Source organism: Pecten maximus, chromosome 2, assembly GCF_902652985.1.
Source record: "Pecten maximus chromosome 2, xPecMax1.1, whole genome shotgun sequence".
In the NCBI taxonomy this organism is placed as follows: domain Eukaryota; kingdom Metazoa; phylum Mollusca; class Bivalvia; order Pectinida; family Pectinidae; genus Pecten; species Pecten maximus.
The window spans coordinates 48,885,749-48,913,334 of NC_047016.1; the positions used below are offsets into that span (position 1 = coordinate 48,885,749).

The window sequence follows — 27,586 nt, forward strand, 5'->3', positions numbered from 1 at the left end:
CCATGTGACCAAACAGTTCATTTTCAAGATGGCGGTGTTCCTAGCTGTCCCACTGAAGCAGACTCAGGAAGTGGAACTTGTTAAACCATTGAGGACATTTATTCAGAACACTTTCACCAAAGCAGATCCAGATGATTATAACCAAGCGCTAAATGAATTTAGCAAATTACGAAATTTAATGATATCGAAATCAGTGGACAAACATGAATCAGCGCTGGAAGTCCTCTACCGGTAAGTCGATGGATACCGTCACAGGTGATAGTGATTTTTCTGTATGGCAAAGTAAACATGTCAGTCTTGTATAGAATGACTAGGCACATAAGATATACCTCTTACAGTTTGTTTAAGTTTGAATCGTGCTTGTAATTTAAAAAGACTATCCTGTTAGCATAATATACTGAAACCAGTCCCCACCTGTGTAAACAGATAGAACTACATATTACCCTCAAGTCGGCCCCTCCAAGTGGTTATTAAAGCACATACTGTCATGATCATATGACTGTCATCCCTTACGGCTTTGCCATTTTGGAATTTGCAGAAATATCCTTTATTTCAACAATAATTATACAGTGAATGTCACTTTTCATTGCATTATACAATGAGGTATAGAAAATGTCCCCTTGCATTCCATAGATTCCCCGGTAATATGATTCTGTGTTTACAGTTTACATAAAGAAATAATTATCTAGCCAGATATACAGAATCCTGATATTCTTATGCTTATAGACCAATTTTGTAACGACACCAAATTTTAAATGTTTGAAGAAACAGAGGGTGTTATAATGTTGAACTTGGTGGCTTAATATGCCCGTCCTGTGATGCAATACATAATAATAATATGTTTTATCAGTTTCTGTACTATAGATATAAAAGGCAAATCAAAATATGTAGAGATATTTGACAGTGTATTTAAACAAATTATGGTATTGATATAGCTCATAAAAAAATAACATTACCATGGCCTACTTTAAATAGAGATTTAATTTACTTGTCTGTACTGTCGTTATTACTACTTGACATATATCTATTTTTAGTTATATTATATACGCATCCAACATTTGTTTGTTAGGATCCAGTACATATATTAGTTTATACCGTCGTTATTACTTACTAGACCCTATATATATAGAGAATACATGGTCAGTGTCTTAAAATATAAGCTGTATTTTGGCGAGGGTAAAGAAAGACAAAAGTGTCGAGCCTTGGCGAGCCACTTTTGTCTTTCTGTCCCGAGCCAAAAATACAGCTTATATTTTAAGACACTGACCATGTATTCTATTTATCCTGCAACATACATCAAAATAATCATCAAAAATAATTATTTTGAAGTGAAACGGTGTCAAAAATGACAGAAATATATTCGCCTTTTAAACGTAGTTTCACTTTGAAGTAGGTCAGTCGAACTGACGCACGTGCTAAGATTCCAAAATACAGCTGTTTTCCGTCACTGTCGTATACAGCAAAAATATATACGGTGGGTGTATTCCGACAATGTGGTGGCAGTTGCAGGATAAATATATATATATAGTCTAGTAAGGATATAGCTCCTGTACATGTACCGAACAGCATATTACCACCGGATGACAGACCATGATTGACACTATGCACTTTTGATAAGTAGATTTTAAATTCCTGAGTGGATGAAATGTGTTAAACCAAGATAGAGTTACTTAGTGTATCAATGGTATTAACTCTATTGTTTATATATATAGAAAACTTTATTTAATGTGTGTTGGATATTAAATAATTTCTTCACATATGTTTTAGGGGTATTTTTGATTCCTTACTCTGTAAAAGCAAACAGAAAGTTGCTAGTTAGCTATAATAAGATTGTCAATTGTTAGACAATCCCCTAACCCTAGCTATACCACCTGGGGCAGATACACACTCTTACACATTGCTTGTGTAGTCACTGTCTGAATATCCTTTGACCCACATGCACAGACTTGACATGTTCCTATACGTATACCAGGTATATGACCTAGAATGAATTATCAACCCCAGGGTCCATCCCACTTATTAGGGGTTTGCATATTGTATTGAGTAATCCGGGAGACAGACCCTGGAGTTAATATTTCATTCTGGGTCATATATGAATGTGTCAGGCCCCTGTGTATTAAGCATGCATACCACCAGACTAGCTGTCACACTACTGAGAGTCTTCTGTAGATATTTTTATACACAGGGGTGGGCCGCGGTGGCCGAGTGGTTAAGGTGTCCCGACACTTTATCACTAGCCCTCCACCTCTGGGTTGCGAGTTCGAAACCTACGTGGGGCAGTTGCCAGGTACTGACTGTAGGCCGGTGGTTTTTCTCCGGGTACTCCGGCTTTCCTCCACCTCCAAAACCTGGCACATCCTTAAATGACCCTGGCTGTTAATAGGACGTTAAACAAAAACAAACAAATACACAGGGGTACGGTACTTTTTGTATATTGAACCTGTTCTGTTTATCATTTGTTGATCAATAATTTTAAGATATTCACATGTTACAGATATAAACTGATTGCAAGTTTTTGCGTCCCCGACATGCATCTTCACCCACATAGGAACTTGGGGGTCGATGATTGTGTTCTGTCCATTTGTCCTTCCGTTTGTCCTTCTGTCTATCCTTCCACACTAAGCTTGTCTGGGCTCTACCTAATAGAATACTTGTCAATGGAACTTATAATTGGGGCATGTGTCACCTAGGTAACATAGTGCATCATGTACCACCTGCCCTGTCGATACTTTCCAAATTTGAATTATTGTAAAATATCATTTCACTAGTTTGGACCACATTCTCTCTCCCTCGCTCTAACCCAACAGGTAGGGCGTAAGAATTGTACCTGCTGCCCCCAATTGCATGATCGTAAGAGGCGACTAAACTTGGGATCTTATCTTTTCTCTTCTTTCTTAACAACTTTCTTCTTCCTAATGTCTCCCTTGACAATGCCTCACTTTTGGTCTTCAGTTGAGCGTTTGCCCCTGTGAGGAAGGCTTTGGGTTCTGTCCCCTGGCCGAGACATACCAGAGTCATTATAAATGGTAGTTGCTACTCCTGCTTAGCGCTCAGCATATTTGGAGTGGAACGACTGGTTCGCCCGTTGTCAGTATAATGTGATCGGGTGGAGTGTGCTGCTGGGTGTCTTCGGCAGTATGCTTCAGTGAGGTAGCACTATAAATCGGCAAAAGTTCCGGCCTATCACAAGGAGACTTAACACGAACATACCGTAGATAGCCTCCCAAAACACACATATGCACTCACCACACACATGCATGTCGCACGCACAGGAGGCCGTCCTTAAATGACCTTAGCTGTTAAATTGTTAATAGGACGTTAAACAAAATAAACCAAACCAATCATGTACCACAAGTAGGTCACTCTGACATATTTTGACCTTTGATCTACATCTGATGGAGAACTGTGATACACAAAATTGTCTAAATAGCTTGTTTGTTTGAGACATTTCAAAAAGTTGAATCTGCAGTTTGAAGAGCATCTTTAAAATATCAGAATATATGATTATAAGGTACCGGTACATTAAAAATTTGAAAATGTATGACAAAATATAAAAGTTTGCAAAAATCTGGTTATAGAATTAAAATTTTGGTATTACTATCATATAGACATCTCTATTATTTACTATTATATCTATTTTTCATTTTCTATATTTGTGTTATTGACCTTTTCTCTTCTCTGTTATACTTTCTCTTCAATACATTATCTTCTCTACTGTAAAGTAAAACTTTCCTCTCAATTATGATCTTTCTTTTCCTCCATTAACTGATAATAAACATATATACATATAATATATACATGTATATATATCTTTACATGTATTAGAAATACAACTATATCACTAAGATTATTTATAATATTTATGATAACGGAAGTACGGAAAGGACCTGTATAGGCTTAGCCTGTTGTCCAATCCATTTTTATATCTAAATTCTATCTCTATTATGAAATATTGTATGTAAATTAATTCAAATGTTTGATTGAAGAAAATATTTTGAAATGAAATCATATATAGACTGGAATCTGTTCCCATTGGTATCATTGTATTTATACCAGAACTCTGGTAAAAACATTTCCCCTGATTGCCATCCTTAGCTTCAGGCATTATATCTAGATACTTAAATTCGTGAAGAATATTTCAGCAAGTATACAATGCTTTTTGCCAACACCAGAATGAAAATGTATATTAATATATATGTTCTATATCTTACAGGTATTATGATCAGCTTGTTGCTATAGAAGATAAATTACCCATCGCAGAAAACCAGGTAACATACATGACCGGGAACAACTGTATTTGTTAAATACAGTCCTGTAAAACATATCAGTTTTGAACTCCAAGGTGTGCATCATGCATTCATCAGATATGTTTGAATGGAGCTTTTTGCTGACATTCCTATCATAAAAAGTTTAAATGTAATATATCCTAAATTTTATATGAGAAGAAATGTATGAAACTGTTGTGATGATCATAAAGGGATCTGCTTTATCTTCTGTACTGCATTGATCCTCAAATATTCCCCTCCCCTTGTGTAACAGTCTATAGTACCATATTATCTTCAAATAAGCCCCCTCGAGCTCCCCTTGTGTAAAAGTCTAGTTCCATATATTATCCTCAAATAAGCCTGTTCCCCTATCGTAACAGTCCAGTACGTATACCATATTGATCCTCATATAAGCCCCCTTCCATAGTGTTAAAGTTTAGTACGATATTTATCCTCCAGTAAGCTCCCTCCCCTAGTGTATAAGTTTAGTACTGTATTTGTCCTCCAATAAGCTCCCTTCCCTAGTGTAAAATTTATCTTCACATCAGCCCCTCACCTAGTGTAAAAGCTTAGTATCGTATTTATCCTCAGATAAGCTCCTCCTCTGCCCTCGATATATATTTTGTTGTTAATTTTGATTACAGATCAGAGTCCAGTTCAAATGGAGGGATGCTTTCGACAAGGAATCCTTGTTTTCAGGGAAAAGAATTTTGGGTATGATATACCACCTAGATAAAAGTACATGATGTTTTGTATCTCAGTTGCCAACAAATAATTACAATTATAGAGAGTCTGGAGAGGAAAAAAACAGCCAAAGCTTTGGTGATGATTTCTCTAAATCTGTCAAACAAGCATTGGGCCGAATAACTAAAATCATATATAAAATTTTCTGGTCTGTTCTTCATAAAAACATACATCAATGAAATTAAATCTTGTCATCAATAATAAAAAATAATTTTAATTTTAAGTTGTATAATTGGTTCTTTTCTTTAAATATTGAAATTGGAATTTTCAAAATTTTGAAGTGAGAACTATACATATAAAATTATTCTTGAATTTTCTATTATAGCTATAGCGTCAGGCAGTTACGAGAAGGTGTGTATGTTATTCAACATCGCAGCTCTACAGACGCAGATCGCAGAAGTACAGAACCATGATAGTGATGAGGGCCTCAAAACCTCGGCCAAAGTACTTCCAGGTAAGACAGATATTAAAATAGTTGTGTTGATCGCATTTTGAACAAACAAAATCTTAAGTAGTTAGAAATAATGCATTGAATATTCTACAATTCGGGTAGATCATCAATACTTCTTGATTATTTAGAAATATCTGAAGAATTCCTGATATCTTCTGTTCCACGTGCACTACATACTCAATACTCCAGGGGTTACGTTCACATTTGCTATCTACGTATACACCTCTAGAATATGTCATGGCGAAAGTCGAAGGCTCGGTCATTGCCATCTTGTGCATAAAACAGGAAGATAATTTTTTTACACATTTTTACGTACATGAAAATTTTTAATGGATCACTGGGTCACCATACCATTAATTAGTCCCCTGCCGTTTGAAAAACAGGGGGACTATAGGTTTACCCTCCGTCCGTCTGTCTGTCTGTCTGTCACGCAATAGTTGTCCGGACAACTCCTCCTAAAGTACTACTCCGATCTTAACGAAACTTGGTATACATGATCAGTATAACGTGTAGTTGTGCATCCCACATTTGGTTTTTTTCGAAAAACCTTTCTTCTTTTTTTTTAAATGGGAAATGAATAGGTGCACTTCTAGCTCAGGCAGGGGACTTTGTATTGCTGTTGCAATACTATCCATCCTTGTTCCTTCTGTACTCATGACGTCACAAAAAAAGGGGTTACTGTACATGTATCCTTTATGACATCTTAGCGATTAGTCAGTCAGTCATTTGACACCATGGAGTCAAAAAGTGAAAGTGAACATAGCCCCATGAGTTCCTCTATAATCCTGATTATTACTTTTCATTACAAACGCCACTAAAGAATGCAGTAGAATTTTTTAAAATCTAAATTGTTTCAATATGATGATGATAGATGTCAGAAATAAGAAACAGCTGTTTTGAGGTGCTTTTGAGCAATCCTGTTTATTTATTTAACCTGTTATGGAGTAAGAATCTCTAATTATCTAACCTCAAAATTTCGATACTGCAATTTCTATAACTCCTTAATTAAGAAGTGTTAGTATCCGTAGAACTACAGAGTGAAAGTCTCTAATTTAAACGCTCTACTCTTGAATTTCTACTTTAAGAACAAGCTGTTGATGATGTATTGAGTGTCCCATATAATTATTTAACATGTTACAATATAAGTAAATCCATTGTAGCCAACATAGTTCACTGGGTACAAAACGTCTTGCAGTAGGAGTGTTGGATTGCCAATTCTAAATCTATTGTTAAATTATTCTTGAGTGACATTTCTCAAAAATTCATAAAATATCAAAATTATTTGAAATCCCAAATGGAGTAAAATTTGAGTATTGCTAGTTGAGGTATGTTGTTGGACCTTTACTCATTGTGGTCTAACCTTGACCCAAAATGTTTTTTGACTTTGAACTTGTATGACCTTGACCTTGTAGCAAGCGGCTGGAATATATGGTCACATGAAGGACGTAGTGTTGTCCCATGTCCAACAGGATCCAACCCCAGACCTGAATCCGGACACACTCAATGCCTTGGTAGCCCTTATGTTGGCCCAGGCTCAGGAGGCTATCTACAGGAAAGCAGCTTCTGGTGAGTCATCTCAAACCTATTGTACATGGTCAAGCCACCTCTGGTGTCTTTTGAAGGCAAGAAAATTAAAAAGTACCCCAATTATTTTCAGGAAGTTCATTCCAATGATTTTTGGGACTCTGCATACCAGTCTTGGGCTCATGCTTTAATTTGAAGACCCTGCTAGGGATCAACCCTATGACCTCTGGCTTCCTAGTCTTGATCACACAACCAATCAGGCTATAGACAAGTTCTCTCTAGCCAAGCAGTATGTTGTGACTGATATTTCCTACAGTTGCAGTATTTTGACTCACAAAATTCTCGTGTTCTTGGCTTACATTTTCTGTTTAAATGATCAATGTAAATGTTTTTCGAGTCATTATTGTTTTTGCTTTTAGACAAGATGAAGGAATCTATGGTGGCTAAGATAGCTTTCCAGCTGTCCGACCTTTTTGCTGATGCCATGAAGCTCATGCAACTAAACTCTCTTAGAGAGTTGTGGCCCAAGGTGAGTTATCTCCCTTCCCCCATCACATAACTAGATAGCATTACTTAAGAAATAATTAACGATGATTCGTGTATTGTTGCAGGATTTACAATGAGGACGAGGATATTTTGCAATTAAATTAATAACGAAGGCCGCAGGCCTGAGTTATTAATTAAAATTGCAAAATATCCGAGTCCGAGTTGTATATCCTGGAACAATACACGAGTCAAAGTTGATTATTTCTATTCTACCATGTACTGTTTAGTTCTGAGATCGACCTCTTTCTAATAGAAAATACAGCAAAGAAACCACGAGAAAACCTTGTAATTTATTTCTTGAGTATTGCATTATTTGTTGATGAAATATACAGGCAATACAGTACTACGATCAAAAGCATCTATCATATGGCATTGATTTTGAAAATTCAAAAAAAAAAAAAAAAAAAAAAGGGGGGGGGGGGGGGGGGGGGGGGGGGCGGGGCCTCCGTAGGATTCGAACTGGCGTCGTGATAAACATTTATTGAAAGACTAACCCATTAACCCACTCGACTACAGTAGCCTTTTATGAAACGGGTGAATTTTAGATATATAAAATTGTAACAGCCCTGACTCACGAGCGTGTATTATTGGCACGAGCGTGTATTATTGGAAAATAATACATGGTTTTAAACCAATCAAAACTGGCGTTGCATAGCAAACATGGTAGAACGACTGTTAAGCTAGGCAACATTCAGCTGGGTGTGGAATTCAATGATCTAACTAAAAAAACTCCCAGATATAATTTGGAATTGGTTTGGTGATTCCTACAGGCAGGTTGTGTATGTAAAAGATGTTTGTATGCTTTATGTGTACTTGATGTGTGACATTTTAGTTACCAATAGATTACTTTCAGTTGTCTATGTCAATGCTACTATAGTTTACTTGGAAAGGGAAATGATTACTCAAATTTTTTTAAATGAGAAATCATCTGTGCTTTATATAAGCTATTATTTCAGTATAGCTCTGATTTAGACCACTCAGACTCTGTTCATTGTTAATTGTCTTTTCAACATAATTTTGATGATGAACTAGAGTGAAAATAAACAACCCTTGGCACTGTGTTTAACATTTTGGAGATTTAAACTTCAATATTGATTAAACAGTTCATACAGTTTCTCATTATAAGCTGTATTATACAAAATTATCTTTGTGGGGTTTGTAGGATTGGATAGCCACAACGGTGATGAAGCAAGCAGCCTTCCACGGGATGGCTGAGTATTACCAGAGCTGTGTGGCAGCCGAGAAGAAATGTTACGGTGAACAGATCAGCAGGCTTCAGGTCAGTGTAAATAAAGAGTGACCGATGGTCAGTGTAAATGAAGAGTGACCGATGGTCAGTGTAAATGAAGATTGACTGATGAAGAGTGACTGATGGTCAGTGTTAATAAGGAGTGACCGATGGTCAGTGTAAATAAAGATTGACCAATGGTCAGTGTAAATAAAGAGTGACCGATGGTCAGTGTAAATAAAGAGTGACCGATGGTCAGTGTAAATAAGGAGTGACTGATGGTCAGTGTAAATAAGGAGTGACCGATGGTCAGTGTAAATAAAGAGTGACCGATGGTCAGTGTAAATAAAGAGTGACCGATGGTCTGTGTAAATAAGCAGTGACCGATGGTCTGTGTAAATAAGCAGTGACTGATGGTCAGTTAATAACGAGAGTAGTGGATATATCTCAAATTCATTTTCCAAGTCTGCTGTAAATCTCGATAACTTTCAGTGTTATTTAGTGAAAACATGATCAGTAACAGAAAATCGTGATAGATAAGTCGTAGTCAGAGACCAAAGGACTGAATCATTAGATAAATCAATTAATCGAAACAACACTAGTGGTCAGTGTGATATTCAAGTTGATTTTTATATAAAAAACTGTCTTATAATCAGCCTGGTATCCAGTGATTATGATAATTTGTAATAAAAACATTTTATAAAAAGTTATTGTTTCTGTCGGAACACTACTTTCTGTCCTTGTTACTAAATGTTTTTACGATTTTTTCTGTTCACAGCATGCTAATGAACTGTTATGTGCGTCCCAGACGAGAGGAGGGAGTGTGTTCTGCTTTAAGAATGAGCTGGCTCGCGTCAATCGAGACCTGCAGGCAGCCAAGAAAGACAATGATTTTATTTATCATGACAAAATACCGGACGTGAAAGCCTTGCCCAGCATCGGCAAGGCAGCCATTGCAAAACCTAGCCCCTTCACAAATAAACCAATGAGTGAAAGATTTACCGGTAAGTCTGAACATTTAATTCTACCATTTTAGTACCGTAAATATTCACGTATAGTGCGCACTTTTTTTCAAAAATTGACAAGTGAAAAAGACCACTGCGCACTATACGCAAGTACAAGCCTTTTCCCAGTCAGAATGAATGTGATTTGACTGAGATTTGTGATCGTTTCCTTTCACAGCAGGATTGATTTAATACTTATATATATATACAGTGGACCCTCGATAATCCGAACACCTTCTTTCCCAGTCCAAACCGTCCGGATTACGAGTTTTCCGGACTACCGAATTTCATGTACCAGGTCAAAAAAAGTGTCGTGTAAGAGTTATCTCCCTTGATTATATACAATCCGGGACGTTTCATAAACACGTCTAATTGTCAGACTTTTTAACAATAAATATACTTATGTTTCTGATATGGTTCTTGTTTTTTTTTTGTAGAAAGTAAAAAATAAACTATGTTTTTAAAAGAACATGTAAAGTGAAAGTTGTTTTATTTATAGCGGGCATATGTGACCTACAAACAACACACATGTGTCACGCCCCGGAGGTTCACAAACAAGTAGAAATTACAAACGTTAAATACCTTAAATAAAATACCCGGATTTTACAACTTACCGTCAGTCCATGTTTTTTTATGATTTTTACGTACCAGAAACCCCAAGCTATCTATTTAAAAGTACGCGACACCAGCGAGAACTACCCAAGATGTCCGATAATTATTCACTTAACCATGTGACGCTTAGTTAAGTATCAGACGACTATTGACTCATTTGTGTGTAATCAACCCAGTTCTTGTGATCACTGCTTAATACGTAAATGTGTATGTAATTAATAACATGCATCTTTCAATGAGTCGTCGTTTCACGTAACGGCGGTGTTCCAAAGCCGATATCCGTGTTTACCCAATAAAAGTGATAATGATGTTAATTACCGATCATAAATTTATTACATGTATTTGAGATTGATTAATTATCGTATCACGTACTGTATGTTTGTGCATAAATTCTGTAACATATAGGTCGTAAAACAAAAGCTACACATGTACATTGTAATACAGGTAAACACCCGGGGCTATGACCTGGCAGCAGTCGCTATGACTACGCACAGTGTCAAGCGATAGTCTGTACAGCTGTCGACACGGGTGACTTGCCCCGACATTTTTTTCTCCTCGCGGTGAAAAAAATCGTCCGGATTATTGAGGTAAATTTACTAATGAAAAGTACGTTCCGTTCCCAAAATGGGCTTCCGGAATCGGAATCCGAATTTCCGGACTGGTGAGTACAAATAACGTTACGGAAATCCGTTCCCGTGCATTTCCGTCCGGACTGTGAGTTTTCCGGACTATCGGCGTCCGGATTATCGCGGGTCCACTGTATATAACATATATAAAGCATTAAGAAAGTAATAGTTAACAAATAATCAAAGAAATGAATAGTTATTTTAATGTTTAATTCCTTGAAATTGTGTATTTATCAGCAATTACGTGGATTTATCTAAGTCGATCGTGAGCCACATGTTCCGTACACATACGATCTCACTTGAGCATGTTCCCGTATTCAGGTCCAAAACGATGTATAACATCTCAATTAACATCAAACAAAACTTGAAATGATATAGCAGTACTTAGTAATTTTATACTTCTAAACTAATCACCTTATAAATCCAGAATGTTGCCAGAAACTGATAACGTTCAACTTGTTTATTTACGGAAGCTGTAACAGCACGCATGCGCAATTAGCACGGGTAACACTAATGCCTTGATCTCATGCGGCAGTCACTGACCAACTGGCCATATAAAATACGATATGACTGTGAAAACTACCGGGGTACTCTTATTTATCGTCTGCACTGTAGATTTATCCTTTACACATGTTAATTCATTGATATAAAAGTTGTGACCAGCACGACGACTGCAGACCTGTTTCCGTACTGTATACAAAATGGCGGCCTGTGTTACATTACGTAGCAGTCAGCTTACTAGTCAATCTTGTTATAATTGAGCTTAATTAGCTTTGTATGTTCGTGGACAGATACAACAAGAGATCATACCTGCGTGAAAAACACAAGGTAATTGAGGGTAGGATTAATTATTTTGTTGGTACAACAGCGTAGATGGGGCCGCTACAATTTGCAAGCTGACTAGGCCTGTGGCGGTATAATGTAAACAACCTGTCAATCTAATGTGTCAAATCTGACCGGTGATTCCAATTAAATGTGGTACATTGTAAATAAGCTTTCATAAGTTACAAATTCCTATCATCTTATGCTTAAGAATTCATCTACCGCTCAGTTGAAAATTGAATTTTTTTTTTTTTTTTTTTTTGAAAATGAACCTCAAAAACGTACCTGCGCACTATACGTGAGTGCGCACTATACCCGAATATTTACAGTAATTCTAAAAGTCACATATTGGTATTCGTTTCCCATTGAAACTTAAGGAAATATATTCTTGCCACTGTAATCAATACTCGAGGTACAGATTCACCTAGGTCATATACCAAAAGTAGGTCACTTTGACCTCAATTTTGACCTATGGCCAACATTAAAACGTAAGTTAATTTTTGACATATAATTTCACAATGGGGTACTGTAATTTGTCAAATTGTCTCGTTATATAATTTAATAGTTTTGCCCTTTTCTGATTGGTCATCACGTATTAGTAAAGTTTTCCCAAAACACAAATGAATGAACTGTACATGTATGAGGGGTTAATATAACAAAATCTTAATAACTGATGTCTAAATAAAATGTCGACTTTATTTATTTTAAAACAATCGCGAAACAAGTAATATACTTATATTGATCAAAGCTTGTTGGTCTGAATTGAAGCATGTGTCAGGTCTTACTGCGGGGAAAAAACGGAGAACCCTGGGAAAACCCTGATGTCTATATCCTGTACTGAAATGATAGGGAGGGTTTCCCTCGCCTTGTCAATATAAGTTAGTTGTAAAACATTTTCTATCTGTGAAGTGTGTAGATGATGGCTTTAATATACACAGCCAGACGTACAGCCTGTTTGAGTTTGTGGTCGATGACATTGAGACGTACAGCCTGTTTAATTTGTGGTCGATGACATTGAGACGTACAGTCTGTTTGAGTTTGTGGTCGATGACATTGAGACGTACAGTCTGTTTGAGTTTGTGGTTGATGACATTGAGACGTACAGCCTGTTTAATTTGTGGTCGATGACATTGAGACGTACAGTCTGTTTGAGTTTGTGGTCGATGACATTAAGACGTACAGTCTGTTTGAGTTTGTGGTCGATGACATTAAGACGTACAGCCTGTTTTTAGTTTGTGGTCGATGACTTTTATTAATCTCCTACCAACAGATCTGTTTAGCAAACTGGTACCCATCCCCGTGTTTGAGGCAATGACAGCGTTTGACAACAGGAAGGGACTTATCGTCAATGCTGAGATTGGCAGGTTAAGAGAAAGCACACAGCTCATGAACAGGTAGGGCTGGTCATCAGTAACTGTTGTTGTTGTATTAGATAAATACTTGCTTGTCAACTTCCTGGACTTTCCATGACAGAGATTTTCGTGCTTCATGTGTCAGAAAAGTACATTTTTAGACTTACCCTTAAATAGGGAGAGATGTCAAGTATATAATCAAACGTAATTGCATATAATTGTCTATCAAATAGACATTGTTTCTGTGAAAAGTAGTGGTAAAATCAGGGGTTGTATTGTTTTAAAAAGTTAGGAAATACATGTTTCACATTTTACTCTTGGTATTGTTTATTCAACAGTGTTCTAGCATCCTTAAACCTGCCTGCTGCTATTGAGGACTTATCTGGTAACAAGGTTCCACAGTCTGTGCTGGACAAGGCTGCTCAGATTAAAAATGAGGGAGGCATGCAGTATATTGACAAGTTGATGAGGGATCTTCCTGAACTTTTACAGCGTAACCGGGAAATCCTGGATGAGGTAAGATACTAAATTCACCCAAAATCGTCTCAGAGCCAAGAAAAGGGATTCTGGGAAAAGTGAAATGATAAACCTTCTCGAATTCTTACAATGTAACCAGGAAATCTGGGATGAGGTATAAGATACCAAATTCACCCAAACTCGTCTCAGAGTCAAGAAATTCAAGGGAAAAGTAAAATGATAAACCTTTTTGAATTCTTTCAATGTAACCGGGAAATCCTGGACGAGGAAAGATAATAAATTCACCCAAGTTCATTTCATAGTCAAACCAAGAAATTCTGGGAAAAGTAAAATGATAAACCTTCTCAAATTTTTACAATGTAACCAGGAAATCTTGGATGAGGAATAAGACAATTAATTCACTCTAACTCATCTTTTATCTAAACTGAGAAATTCCGGACAAAATAAAAAGATAAATATTCCATAAATCCTGGATGAGGTAAAACCTTCCTAAACACGAGAATATTGCAGAAGGTTTCACAGGTATGTTATTAATGTTACTGGCTATGTTGACCAGCTGTCAGGTCTTACTTGGCCAGTAGGAAGTTTTGACCAATCACAAAAGCTGTTGCCCTTCTTTGTAGGCAGCACATGAGTTTTAGACCAATCACAATTTTAGAGGTTTTATCTCTCAGCACATGAGTTTTAGACCAATCACAATAACTGTTACATTTATCTGAAGAAACTAGAGGTTTTATCTCTCAGCACATGAGTTTTAGACCAATCACAATAACTGTTACATTTATCTGAGGAAACTACTGGTTTTATCTCTCACAGTCAAGATTATCTTTGTTACACTTTTTCTTTCCAATCACAAAATCTGTTTCATTTTCTTCTTGATAGGCTACACGGGAATTGGAAGAAGAAGAATCGTCGGACAAGAAACTACGTGAACAGTTTAAGGAAAAGTGGTCTCGGACGCCATCTGACAAACTGACAAACACATTAAAGGAAGAGTGTGCCAAATACAAGAGCATCCTGGACGCCGCCATTGGAGCTGATCGTATAGTACAGGAGAAATATTCCAAACACAAAGAGGCCATTGCTTTACTCTCCAAACCACAGGTAAAGGCCATCACTATAATCTCTAAACCACAGGTAAAGGCCATTACTGTAATCTCGAAACCACCATACTCTCTAAACCACAGGTAAAGGCCATCACTATAATCTCTAAACCACCATACTCTCTAAACCACATATAAAGGCCATCACTATAATCTCTAAACCACAGATAAAGGCCATTACTGTAATCTCAAAACCACCATACTCTCTAAACCACATATAAAGGCCATTACTATAATCTCTAAACCACCATACTCTCTAAACCACAGGTAAAGGCAATCACTATAATCTCTAAACCACCATACTCTCTAAACCACAGGTAAAGGCCATCACTATAATCTCTAAACTACAATACTCTATAAACTAATGATAGACCATTACTGCATGAGTTCTCTAAACCAAAGGGAGATTTTCAGTGTACTCTCTAAACCTCTTTACTCTAGTCTAAACCAAAGGGAGATTGTTAGTGTACTCTCTAAACCACAGGTAAAGACATCACTATTCTCTCTAAATCACTATAATCTCTAAATCACTATACTCTCTAAACCAAAGTTAAACCATCAGTACTCTAAACCACCATACTCTCTAACCTAATGATAGACCATTACTGTATATTTACATTTTGGTGGCAAAGCCACAATATAAACTAAGTAAAAAGATTTGCAGTCTATGTGACCATAATTGACACCCAAAACATGACATCAATCCATGCCGCGCATGAATATATTCACCCACCGGAACTACTTGTAACTAACGTAAATCGTTTTTTATGTTAATTAAAAAGTATCAAAAAGACATTTCATACAATATTGTTACACAAATAATAAAAAAAAAAGAACAGACTGTGTTTTTTTCGTATTATTTCAATGCACTTTTTTGTTTGCCAATCTAAACGTGACAGTTGAATTTTGTAAAAATAGGCTGTTCTATTTGTCGAACCCCATTGACGAAATCGCTGAATATTGGTATTTTTTATGCTAACTCAATTTTAATTTTCAAAATTAACAAAACGAATATGTCTAGAATGTAAATATAAGCATTAAACTGTCTTTTTTGGTGTCTATGGTCGATATAGATGCCAGAGCTTTGCAAACAAACGTGTCATATTGTGCTAGCGCACACGCACAATATGACGTTTGTTTGCAAAGCTCTGGCATCTATATCGACCATAGACACCAAAAAAAGACAGTTTAATCCTTAAATGAACTCTCTATATAAACCGAAGGGAGACCATTAGTGTACTCTTCAAACCACCACGTTGTATGGTCGTTTTATGGATATTTTACTTTTGTAATCAAATTATTTGTCTTTATGATAAAGGAATTCCCAGAACAATTCTCATCATGCTGTGAAAGAAAGGTTCATTGTTATATATATATGTACATTACAGGCTGAGCTTGAGAAGTCGATTCCTTCGTCTGGAGCAGGGAGTGGTCAGCAGAGTAGCCAGGCAGTCCAGAGTCTGAGACAGATGATGGAAGAAGTGGAGACTATGAAGGCCGAACGTGATGTCATGGAGGCCGAAATAAAGGATGCTATGTTTGATATGAGTAAGGCTGGCTGACAGTAAGGTGGCATTCAGATTATACTGGTGCTACTGACACAGTATATAGGAATACTCCTGATCATTTGAGGTGATGTTTTTCCCAGCATACTCAGTACTTTTACAACTGCCAAAGATTCTGTTGACAATATGGAGTTCTTTTTTTTGTTTGCTGCGAAAAATGCCTAGAAAATTTGGTACATATACTTGTGTTTAATTTGTGTTGCAGTCTTCATTCAAAGTTTAAATCGAAGTGTCCTTTGATAAGTAATGTGATACCAGTGGTGGTAAAGCAGTGCTTCTGTTGTGTTTTCCAGCAGGTAGCTATCATCATCAGCATTGAGACTGTGGAAGATTTAATTGTGCATATATTTCTTGTTTCAAATACCTCGTTATTCTTTTGTAGCGGGTAAGTTCATGGCAGCCATGGCATCGGACGGCCTTGTCAATGAGGAGTCGTTATCAGTGGGGGAACTGGACCGGATTTATGGCCCACTACGTCAGCAGGTTACGACCAGTGTCCAAAATCAAGATTTACTTATGGGCAAAATACAGGTAGGTGTCCTTCTAAATTGAAGGATACATTTAGTTCTACCACAATACGCCGTGCTATTCCACTCTCAAGCCATTGTATAAATGTGCCGACTGTTGGATAATATATGTTATATACCACTAGTGGTATATGACCTTCGGTCTTTTGATTGGTCAAGAATTCGAAATTTCACACAAGCTGCAATTGTTATTGACGTCATCAATAATCGAATGACGTCACATCACCGGGTCCCTGACGTCACCGGTACACGTTATTAGTCCCCTGCCGTTTGAAAAACGGGGGGACTATAGGTTTACCCTCTGTCTGTCTGTCTGTCACGCAATAGTTGTCCGGACAACTCCTCCTAAAGTACTACTCCGATCTTAACGAAACTTGGTATACATGATCAGTATAACATGTAGTTGTGCATCTCACATTTGTTTTTTTCGAAAAACCATTTTCCCAAAAAAAATGGGAAATGAATAGGTGCACTTCTAGCTCAGGCAGGGGACTTTGTATTGCTGTTGCAATACTATACATCCTTGTTTGCATAGGCGAAATTATACTTCGCCACGTTTCACTTTGATTCAAGTCGATATTATTGTGGTAGAAACAGGTCACAGGACTCATGTTGTTGGATATGGAATTTATTTCACACTCGTAAGTTTTTTTTTAAAAGTTGCAAAAGACACTCGCTAAAGCTTGTGTCTTTTGTAACTTTTAAAAAATAACTTACTCATGTGAAATAAAATCCAACAGTCACTCGTTGTAACCTCTATATATATTCTGTTAAAGGGTACGAAATGTTAGTGCTGTTATGAGATAAATCAGTCATGTCAACAATATCGTAAATTAACTTATTTTTGAGTTTTCTAGATTTTTGTGTATCTTTAATTGGTACCCCTATACTATTCTGTCTTTTTGTAAAACAGAGTTATCTGCTCTTGTGAGATACTTACCGTTTTCATGCTGTTTTTTCCCGTTTTATAGAATGCCAACACCCAGTTCTGTCACGAGAAGGCGTCTAGTCAGGGTGGTGCCCAGCGCGAGTCCCTCTTGAAGGACCTTGCCTCGGGCTTTGACATGTACATGCAGCTCAAAGGCAACTTGGAGGAAGGAACAAAGGTTGATAACACAGAAATTCTTCTTATCTCTTATTACTGTGTATGGTGTTGATGTCCTTAAGATGCTCAGAAACAACGTGTTGTATATTTTGTATTTAAGAATTAAAGATGATAAATTGGTCTGTCGATTTATAGATTGGAAAGTTCAGTCTAAATAAACTGCAAAGAAGTTTTCTGTAAAAGGTCGACAATGACTTTCAGTCCATACATTGATACAGCAATTTATTATTCAGTTGAATCCTTATAATTTAATTTTAAAACTGAACAGGAGTATTTCTATATCAAAGCATGTTTAACTAATTCACAGCAACATGATTGTTTTTATTTATTGCACGATCATTGTGATGTTGACTAAATAGTGCATACTTCAAATTTTCCACAAGAAATTCACTAAAAAGACATTTGTTAAAATCTCGGTTCCAAGTGTGTTGTTGTATGTATTGGTATATCCCAACAGAAAACAACATGTTTAATAAAAGTCAACACCAAAGACTGTGTAGAAGGTACTCACGGATGATTGTTGAAAGCTCAATATATTTTTCTGAAAAACTAGTCATTTGTGTATGATATCATCAGAACAAGTGTTTAATTTAAATTAATGAACGAAATACATCAACCAATGAGAAAACATGTCACAACTAAGTTTATACAATAAAGCTTGTAATCTCGAACTCTGATAATTCAGAGACCTTGCTTAACTCTGACACTAAAAGTTCTTTATAAAATAATCTCAGTTATCTCGAGTACTTGAGATAGTTTGACATTTTCCATTACCCCACTGAATTCAAGCTAATGAGTACATATTTCATCAGGAGGTATGTCAATATTTTTTTTGCTTTTCATTCACAGTTTTATAACGATCTTACCCCACTTCTGGTGAAACTCCAAAGCAAGATCCACGATTTCTGTTTTGCACGGAAAACAGAGAAAGACGAACTAATGGCCGACTTACAGAGATCTATAGTAAAACAACCCTCTGCTGCAGCACCAGCAGCTCCTAGCTACCAACAACCAACCAGTACAGGTAGGACTTGGTCCTTCACACTGATTGGATAAAGTATCATCCAATCAGAGTGTAGAGATTTTCATCTTTTTACTGGAAGTATATACTATTCATTTACAAGTTTTAGACAAATTAAAAGAATCATTTTAGAAAAAACCTTTCTTGTAAAATAAATTTAACCTAGCATGTAGGATTCAATTAACCTCAAGCAGTAGATTATCACAGTTGATAAACTAGAAAATATAATGTATTCCACTTAAATCACAAGCGTTAATTTTCAATTAAAATTTGAATTCCTTTTTTTCTGAGTAATTTACATTTCAAAATCCTACTGTTAGTTTCTGGTTTTATGATCAAACTTGTTGTATTATTCAGAAAAAAACTTCTCTAATTACAATGAAAGCAAAGGCATTCTTAATTATGTGGAGTTGAATCAGTCGTAAAATCCCTGATGCACAAGCTTTTTGTATTTAATGTCTCTATCACCAATATATCTCAAAGGAAAAATGTTTGATTCTCTTACTGTGTGAATGTTTTAGCTATCATTTCAGTTCATTTGTGAGATATTTTTATCCTTCCAAAGGGATATTTACATGTACTCGTGTAGAAGTTTTGGTATTATATATGAATGCTTGTAAATAAATTAGATTCTCCTTAATATGAAATTTTGAATACTGTTAATTTTTTATGTACATGCTTACTTACCTGGACTTGGAGTTGATCCTCTACCCAGAAAGAATACGGAGTTTCAGAAATTCCAAATATTGCGAGCGTAAATTTATAGTTTGACCCTGTCAGTCCTATACAATCTAAACTCAGTTTGGTTTTGTTATTTAAGGAAATGTAACAACTCTCGGACTGATAAAAAAAATCAGCTATTAGACGAAATATTGTAAAACTGGAGGAAGAAACAAATTCAGTGGGCCGATGATATCTTGTACAATTGTACTTTGTCTTGTCTGTACATGTCTGATGTAGACTTCTGGTATTGTAGGGCCCTATGGAGGTAAAGTTTTGCATGTTGGATGATGTCGGTGGTGTGCCGTGAAATGTTTTGCCAGATATAACTTTTAATCACTGTCATCATTATAAGGAAGCTAGTTATATTGACAGAAACAGTCAGAGCATGTTCTCACAAAACACCCGTTAAACAGTCAAATCTCTGTGAAGTCATTACCAAAGCTTTTCTCATTGTTAGGATTGTAGATATATGTATTTACACAAATGAACGCAACAGGGTTGTTTTTTCTGACATTGACTTTACTGAACAAGAATTCCAAATTAAAAATACACAGGAGTTAGATTCTATTCCTTATAGAACTCAAAACTTTCTCTATACATTTTCCTTTTTATCACTTCATCCAAATAAGAAAATTTTAATATTTTGTTCTCATAGAGACCTGTGTTTTTGTGAGAATGTAGAGCTGTATTTACTTAATATCATAATATTACAATAATAGATTTTTTTTTTTTTTGCCCCCCAAGACAAATCCTGAATACCTCAAATCGCGTAACATATCAAAATCACCATTTACCTGGTAGGGTAAAGGTGGGAAAATTGAATGGCCATGTTTTATGACTTGGGGGCCAGATTAACAGACTCTTGTTATACTTGAAATATCATCCAACATCTTAGCTTTGGAAACATTTAAAATCACAGCTTTTCTATGACCAGAAATGAATAGCCATAGATATGATGTCTTCTTCCTCAATAATTTTGAACATACCTTTAATTTGTTTATCTTTGTATGATTTTTTTTTTTTCGCTTCATTTCTCTTTTCTAATTTTGTTTTTCTTACATTCACAGCGTCCATTATGTAGTCTAGATTTGGCTTCACAGTAAACTCTTGCCTCTTTACACCCTCTGGCCGTGACAAGTTTGTTTAAAATAGTCTTAGTATCTTAATATCTGTAATAATTACTGACTAACATGTGGTCAGAAAATGTTCAGACAATAAAGTAAGAAAAAGAAATAAATTTTGATCGAAAACTTAATAACAGAAGGTGTAAAGATGAGAGAGCGTTGCTTAGTTTTGTTTGGTTTGCTTATCATTCCCTCATAACTCTTCACTTAGTGTTTTTCTTTCTGTCTTTTTTTACCAATCAGACACGTCCACGAGTCGAGTTCCACCCCCACGCCCTCCCCCTCCCTCGTTCTCGTCAGCCCCGACACAGCCGCCGGCCACAGCACCCATGGGTATGGTCACATGACTACTTTTACTATATGTGTACACTAAACTAACAAGGACCCAGATGATACCCATCAACATCAGGGTTAAATGAAAATATTAGAGGAATGTCCAACAGTTTCACAGATTTTATTTCGGAGAACATTTTCTGAGATATCAGTTGGTGCCGAACGAATTGCCAGAGAATGATTGTTAGATATTTAGTAGTAGTGAGATTTGCTTATCATTCATCAAGTTTGTAGTGCATGTTCAAATGATGTACTGGTAGTTTGTGTTACCATCGTCATCAGTTGTGAATTTGTTTGAATTGTATGATTAAAAAGATTTACCCATTCAGGGTGATAATATTACCCATTAGCCACAGTAAACACAGGTACTTAAAATTTTCGGTTTTTTTTTTACAGAGTAATAACCTATTGTACTGGTTGGTGCACACATTTTCTCTAAAATTTAGAACTTCATTCAAAGAGAAATTGTCGTTTAACCTTTCGATAGCAGTTCACTGGACATAGAAATGATAAAAGAACGGGTGTAAATGATATCTGATAAACAGCAGGATTTCCTTTAAATTCTGAAATGGCATGTTTTATCCTACAAGTTTAATGATATATTCAACTGCAGCCTGGTCTTCCATGATTGTCCTAGCTTTCCGTGCATTCGTTTATCAGATTGGTACCAGTTGTAACAGTACAAATCTGCTGTACTCGTATTAATGGAACTCACTGTTCCAGCAGAACTGAACCTGTTCTCGTGGATCGGTTTTTCAATCGTACCACTTGGATCCAAGATGGCCGAACTGTGATTCGTCATTTGTCATGCAAAAGTACTTGTTGTTAAAAAAGGGAAGACTCTCCCTTTGCGATGAAATTTTATGAATTATATATGTCTATTCTTGACAGAACTATTCAGGTATTGAGTTACATTGTAAAAACGAAAAATAATCAGTTTTTGTGTTTGAAGCAAATGACGGCAGCCAACTTGGGAACTTGCTTGAGATTCAGATGTGTTCCGTTATGTGATACCGTACCTATTTGGTTCAACTGGTACAAACCCGTTAAAGGAATGCACTGTATAATTAGTCGCATAACAAATACAGGACAGGATAGAGTATCTTTGGGATGTAACTAACTATTTATCCACTTTAGATTGAAAAGATATAATTAACAACTTTTGGTATTTAATAAAACTATACAACGCCCTATTCTTTTTTACAGTTGATCGTTATCACTCTTTGTTGGAGAACATCTGGTTAGGCCACTAAAATTAATTCCTTGTTTCTCAGCCCAATATATTTAAAAAGAGGATGAGGCCCGAAACACTGATGCAGGAAGGATATTTTATATTTCGGTAAAAGATGAAAACTGGACAAAATCTGCCCTAAAATTGCTACCGATTCAGTAACAAACGTATTCCTGACTCTCTTGAATAGTCAACATACAGCAGGTCAACGATAGGTGTGGGCTGACTTGAGAAACAAGGATTTAATTTTTCACGGCCGTAGTATGGCCTCTCTAAAAAAAGAGGCATCACAATGATAAAAGACTTTCTTCATTGTATTGTAAATTAATAATCAGATGTGTTAAAAAACAGTAAATGTCGCACCTGTTGACTTTGATATATAGTTGTATCATAATATTTGTTTTTAGAAACTGTAAAAGTTGTTTGCATGGCTCAAATTTAAATGATATAAATAAAGTTTGAAAATAAACGAAAATAAAAAATGCATTTTTTTAAGTAAATTATTAAATATACCAGGTACTTTAATTTACTGGTAACTTTATTAAAGATACCTTTATTAGCAAAAACATTATCCCAGGGAAAAAAACCAGCTTTCACAGAATATGAAACCTCCCTTCATGCCTCTGTCTTTGTAAATGTAGATTGTACATGTGTTTAAGATTTTTACACAATACTGTGTTTATACTGTTAACTGATAAGATTTTTACACAATACTGTGTTTATACTGTTAACTGATAAGATTTTTACACCATTCTGGGTTTATACTACTGACTAACATCATGTTTGTTTTACTAGGTACCCAGCCCAGTGGTCCTTCAGCACCTCCCGCCCAACCTCCATCACAAAACTACAGTAAGTCGATGTACAGTTTGGTTTCTTAAGGTTTCTTAAGGTTTTTTTGTTTAACGTCCTATTAACAGCCAGGGTCATTTAAGGACGTGCTAGGTTTTTGAGATGGAGGAAAGCCGGAGTACCCGCAGAAAAACCTCCGACCTACGGTCAGTACCTGGCAACTTCGCCACGTAGGTTTCAAACTCGCAACCCAGAAGTGGAGGGCTAGTGATAAAGTGTCGGGACAGCTTAACCACTTGGCCACCGCGGCCCCTCGATGTACAGTCACCTAGGGATCTAGTGGTTACTACATATACACTAGGATTTCATTCCCATTTTATGAGGAGGCAGAAAGTGGTACCCATATCCATCTGCCGGGTCCGAGCCTGAGTTTCCTCTGGTGTAGGGCCAGAGCGCACTACTATATGAAAACGTGGAATTATCTGACACCGTTTGGTGTTGCTAAGAATTTGGTGCAAATACAATAAAATCGGGTGTGACATAACACCTACCTTACATATATGGATAAATGGGACATTTATTTACCCCAAAACACCCATTTAGTCCCATCTAGGTGTTTTATTTCGTCCGTATAGACCCTCGCTTTACGCTAGTCAAAATTTGGTTTATATTAACACTACGGTATCATTACATCATGTTCATTATGGTGGTCATCGGTCAAGGTTAAAGGGTCACCTTTTACCCCTTCCACACATTGTTGCATATAGGAGCAGGGACATTTTTAGTTAAATTGGAGAATTTTGAAAAGGAAGGCTGGTTCAGAGGACAGGATCTTACACAGGAGTACAGCAGGGCATGAGCTAGCAAGACTGCATCAAAGTACATCGTAGTTGAAAATGGAAAGAAAAAAAATCAATCTTGCTCTGTTAAAGCTTACCTTAATAACCCTTTCACCCCCACTGACCATATTGGACTTCAAATTATAAAAGAATGGCAGAGTCCACTAAAGTTTCTAAGGGTTGAAAGGGTTACAAGCAATATCTCAAAGTAATGTTATTATTTTTTATGTAATAAGATTTATTAACAATAGCATTTTCCCTGAGATTTTGGTGAAGCACACCCAGTGTAGAATATGACCTTTTATGGGTTATCAAACAAGTCTAGGCTAACCTCTGTTTATTGAAGTGTAGAAGTGAGCATATGCCAAAGTCTAATTTGGGCCATACAGTGAACTAGAGTGTAATTCTCAGTAACCCATAGTATTCCTGATATCATAATCCAGACATCAATTTGTCAATCAATATTTTCATTTCAAGAGACCATCTCAGAACCCATTATTATAGTTAATATACACTTTTAATAAGATTTATTAATCATTTTGGTATTTTCCTGAGAAGTTATGTCCCTTTAATGATCGCTATGATTTATGTGATCGTCTAGGAGATGTACAGGCCCCTTTAATGATCTCTATGATTTATGTGATCGTCTAGGAGATGTACAGGTCCCTTTAATGATGTCTATGATTTATGTGATCGTCTAGGAGATGTACATGCCCCTTTAATGATCTCTATGATTTATATGATCGTCTAGGAGATGTGCAGGCCCCTTTAATGATCGCTATGATTTATATGATCGTCTAGGAGATGTACATGCCCCTTTAATGATCTCTATGATTTATATGATCGTCTAGGAGATGTACATGCCCCTTTAATGATCGCTATGATTTATGTGATCCTCTAGGAGATGTACGGGCCCCTTTAATGATCGCTATGATTTATGTGATAGTCTAGGAGATGTACGGGCCCCTTTAATGATCGCTATGATTTATGTGATAGTCTAGGAGATGTACGGGCCCCTTTAATGATCGCTATGATTTATGTGATAGTCTAGGAGATGTACAGGCCCCTTTAATGATCTCTATGATTTATGTGATAGTCAAGGAGATGTACAGGCCCTTTTAATGATCTCTATGATTTATGTGATCGTCTAGGAGATGTACATGCCCCTTTAATGATCTCCATGATTTATATGATCGTCTAGGAGATGTACAGGTCACTTTAATGATCGCTATGATTTATGTGATCGTCTAGGAGATGTGCAGGCCCCTTTAATGATCTCTATGATTTATATGATCGTCTAGGAGATGTACATGCCCCTTTAATGATCGCTATGATTTATGTGATAGTCTAGGAGATGTACGGACCCCTTTAATGATCTCTATGATTTATGTGATAGTCAAGGAGATGTACAGGCCCCTTTAATGATCTCTATGATTTATGTGATAGTCTAGGAGATGTACAGGATACAGTTCTAGGTAGGGTGCTCTATGTCTGATCCTCTTGTTTTGTCGCCCTTACAGATCAGCCTGGTGGTTGGAATGCGCCCCCTTATGGTGGTGGACAACAACCAGACATGAACAGGTCTATGCCTGCCATGCCCTCTGGCTTCAACCCCTACAATCCTTATATGGGACAGCAGTATCAACCCCCTCCGTATTCCGGACAACAACAGCAGTACCCAGGTCAACAACAATACCCAGGACAACAACAACAACAATACCCAGGTCAACAACAACAACAATACCCAGGACAACAACAACAATTTCCTGGAGGACAGCCACCGTATCCACAACAACAACAACAACAACAGTATCCAGGACAACAACAATACCCCGGATACCCTAACCAACAACCTGGCCAGCCGCCCTACCCCCAGAACACCCAGTGGAGATAGGGATAAGTGTCCTGTACCAATGTGATAGGTTGACTTTATAGAAACTCTCGCCTGATTAACTACAGACTCCTGACCTGCTGTTGCTAGAGTAATGGAAACACCACAGGAGGAAAAGATTAGTGCTTTTTTGTGATAGGTTGACTCGGACTTGCACCTTACAGAATACTGGTCGCCCTCTACAGATGATCAGGAGAATTGTCTGTGGAGTTATCTCCCCTGCATCATTTCTCTCAATAGATCTCCCCTGCATCATTTCTCTCAATAGAGCTCTATTTTAAGAGTTCTATTGCCTTTATAGTAGTTTATCTCGCTTCAGATTTTATTTCTGAATTCAAGTCTAGTTGTTTGAAAAGGTTATTCAATAATGTAACCCTCGATACCTGTGGATACCATAACATGTAATAATCCATTCGGAACTCCTCGGGAGAAATCTACTATTACTATGTAATTTGGCGATAATACCAAATGAGTTCAGGATGGTGCTTATCATAACTAAATTATGGAATTCACTTTACATTTTGATGGTTATGGATATTTTAGCAAACCTAACAGTTATATATAGTAACGAGCTGGAGAAATACCAGACATCCTATTTATGATTTGTACTTAAACAAATACAAACTTTTAGTGGCGTTATTATGGTAATCAATACACAAATAACTATTTTTCCTACTAAGTTAGGACGCATTATGATCTTTGAAGATTTATCATACTATATTTTGTGACTTGTAAATGAACACGATGAAAAAGTCCAATGGATTTGTGATTTTTGTGATTATTTAAACTCTTGATACACCGGTTTACCCATAAATCTCGCATATTGCATATTTCCTGTACCCAATTTCCCAACTTACTTTCCGAGGAAGATAAGTAAAGAACTGCCAATAAATATATTTATATCCACTATTTATGTATGGAAATGAAAGCTATTAAAAAAAAAAAAGGAAAATGGGTACATGTTATTAAGGTATTGTTAATTTCTTAAGATTGTGTATATTTTCCCCATGAAGTAATGAGAAGCATGTCAGTAAGTGCTATGAGTTGTGTACTAGGATGAACTAGCTATGTTATTGTGGAAGTAGGCGGTTACAATTTATTCTTAAATTTCTTTTATTCATAATTATGACTGGAATTGGAAATTATTTTTATTTATAAGTCATTTTTCAGATATATGGAAGTAACTGGGATTTGATTTTGATTGACAATATATGAGTGAACGTGATTGGGTTGTCAGATAATGATTAACATATATACCGTATATATCCAACCCATACCTATTATATATCTATATCTATTGCTGTTCAGGAGAATTACGAACCTCCTACCCCCACCTAGGCATTTTTGCATATACATACATGTATACAATGATAGGAGGCTGTTCCATTAACCTCCCTGAAACGTTCCCCAAATCAGTATTTCTAAAATAGTCCATAACATTTCTCAAATAGTTCAAAATACATGTATTTTTTTTGTATTTTTTAATAGAAGTGTTATGTATTCTTTCTGTAAAAGAATAAACAGTTACTATGAAAAGATTATAGTGTTGTGTTTCAAATCAAGTATATTTCACAAAATGCTTCATTGATCGGCTTCCTAAACAAACAACACTGTTAGATGTTGTTGTAGTTGACCTATTTTATGAAAAATTATTCACTTGCATTGTCTACCTATTAGTCAT

At 36.4% G+C, this 27,586-nt stretch overlaps 1 protein-coding gene across 1 annotated transcript; it reads left to right on the forward strand.

The window, feature by feature from the left end:
* On the forward strand, positions 1–27,193 carry LOC117322343 (programmed cell death 6-interacting protein-like). The gene is given in 19 exon segments (XM_033877205.1): positions 1–231; positions 4,214–4,268; positions 4,910–4,979; positions 5,335–5,450; positions 5,452–5,463; positions 6,873–7,026; positions 7,404–7,513; positions 8,693–8,809; positions 9,537–9,762; positions 13,093–13,216; positions 13,513–13,690; positions 14,534–14,755; positions 16,143–16,302; positions 16,702–16,850; positions 17,818–17,952; positions 18,801–18,975; positions 21,063–21,152; positions 23,179–23,235; positions 25,535–27,193. Coding segments are annotated over 19 exon segments (2,727 nt in total). The 5' UTR covers positions 1–28; the 3' UTR covers positions 25,909–27,193.
* Positions 27,194–27,586: the final 393 nt, after the last annotated feature.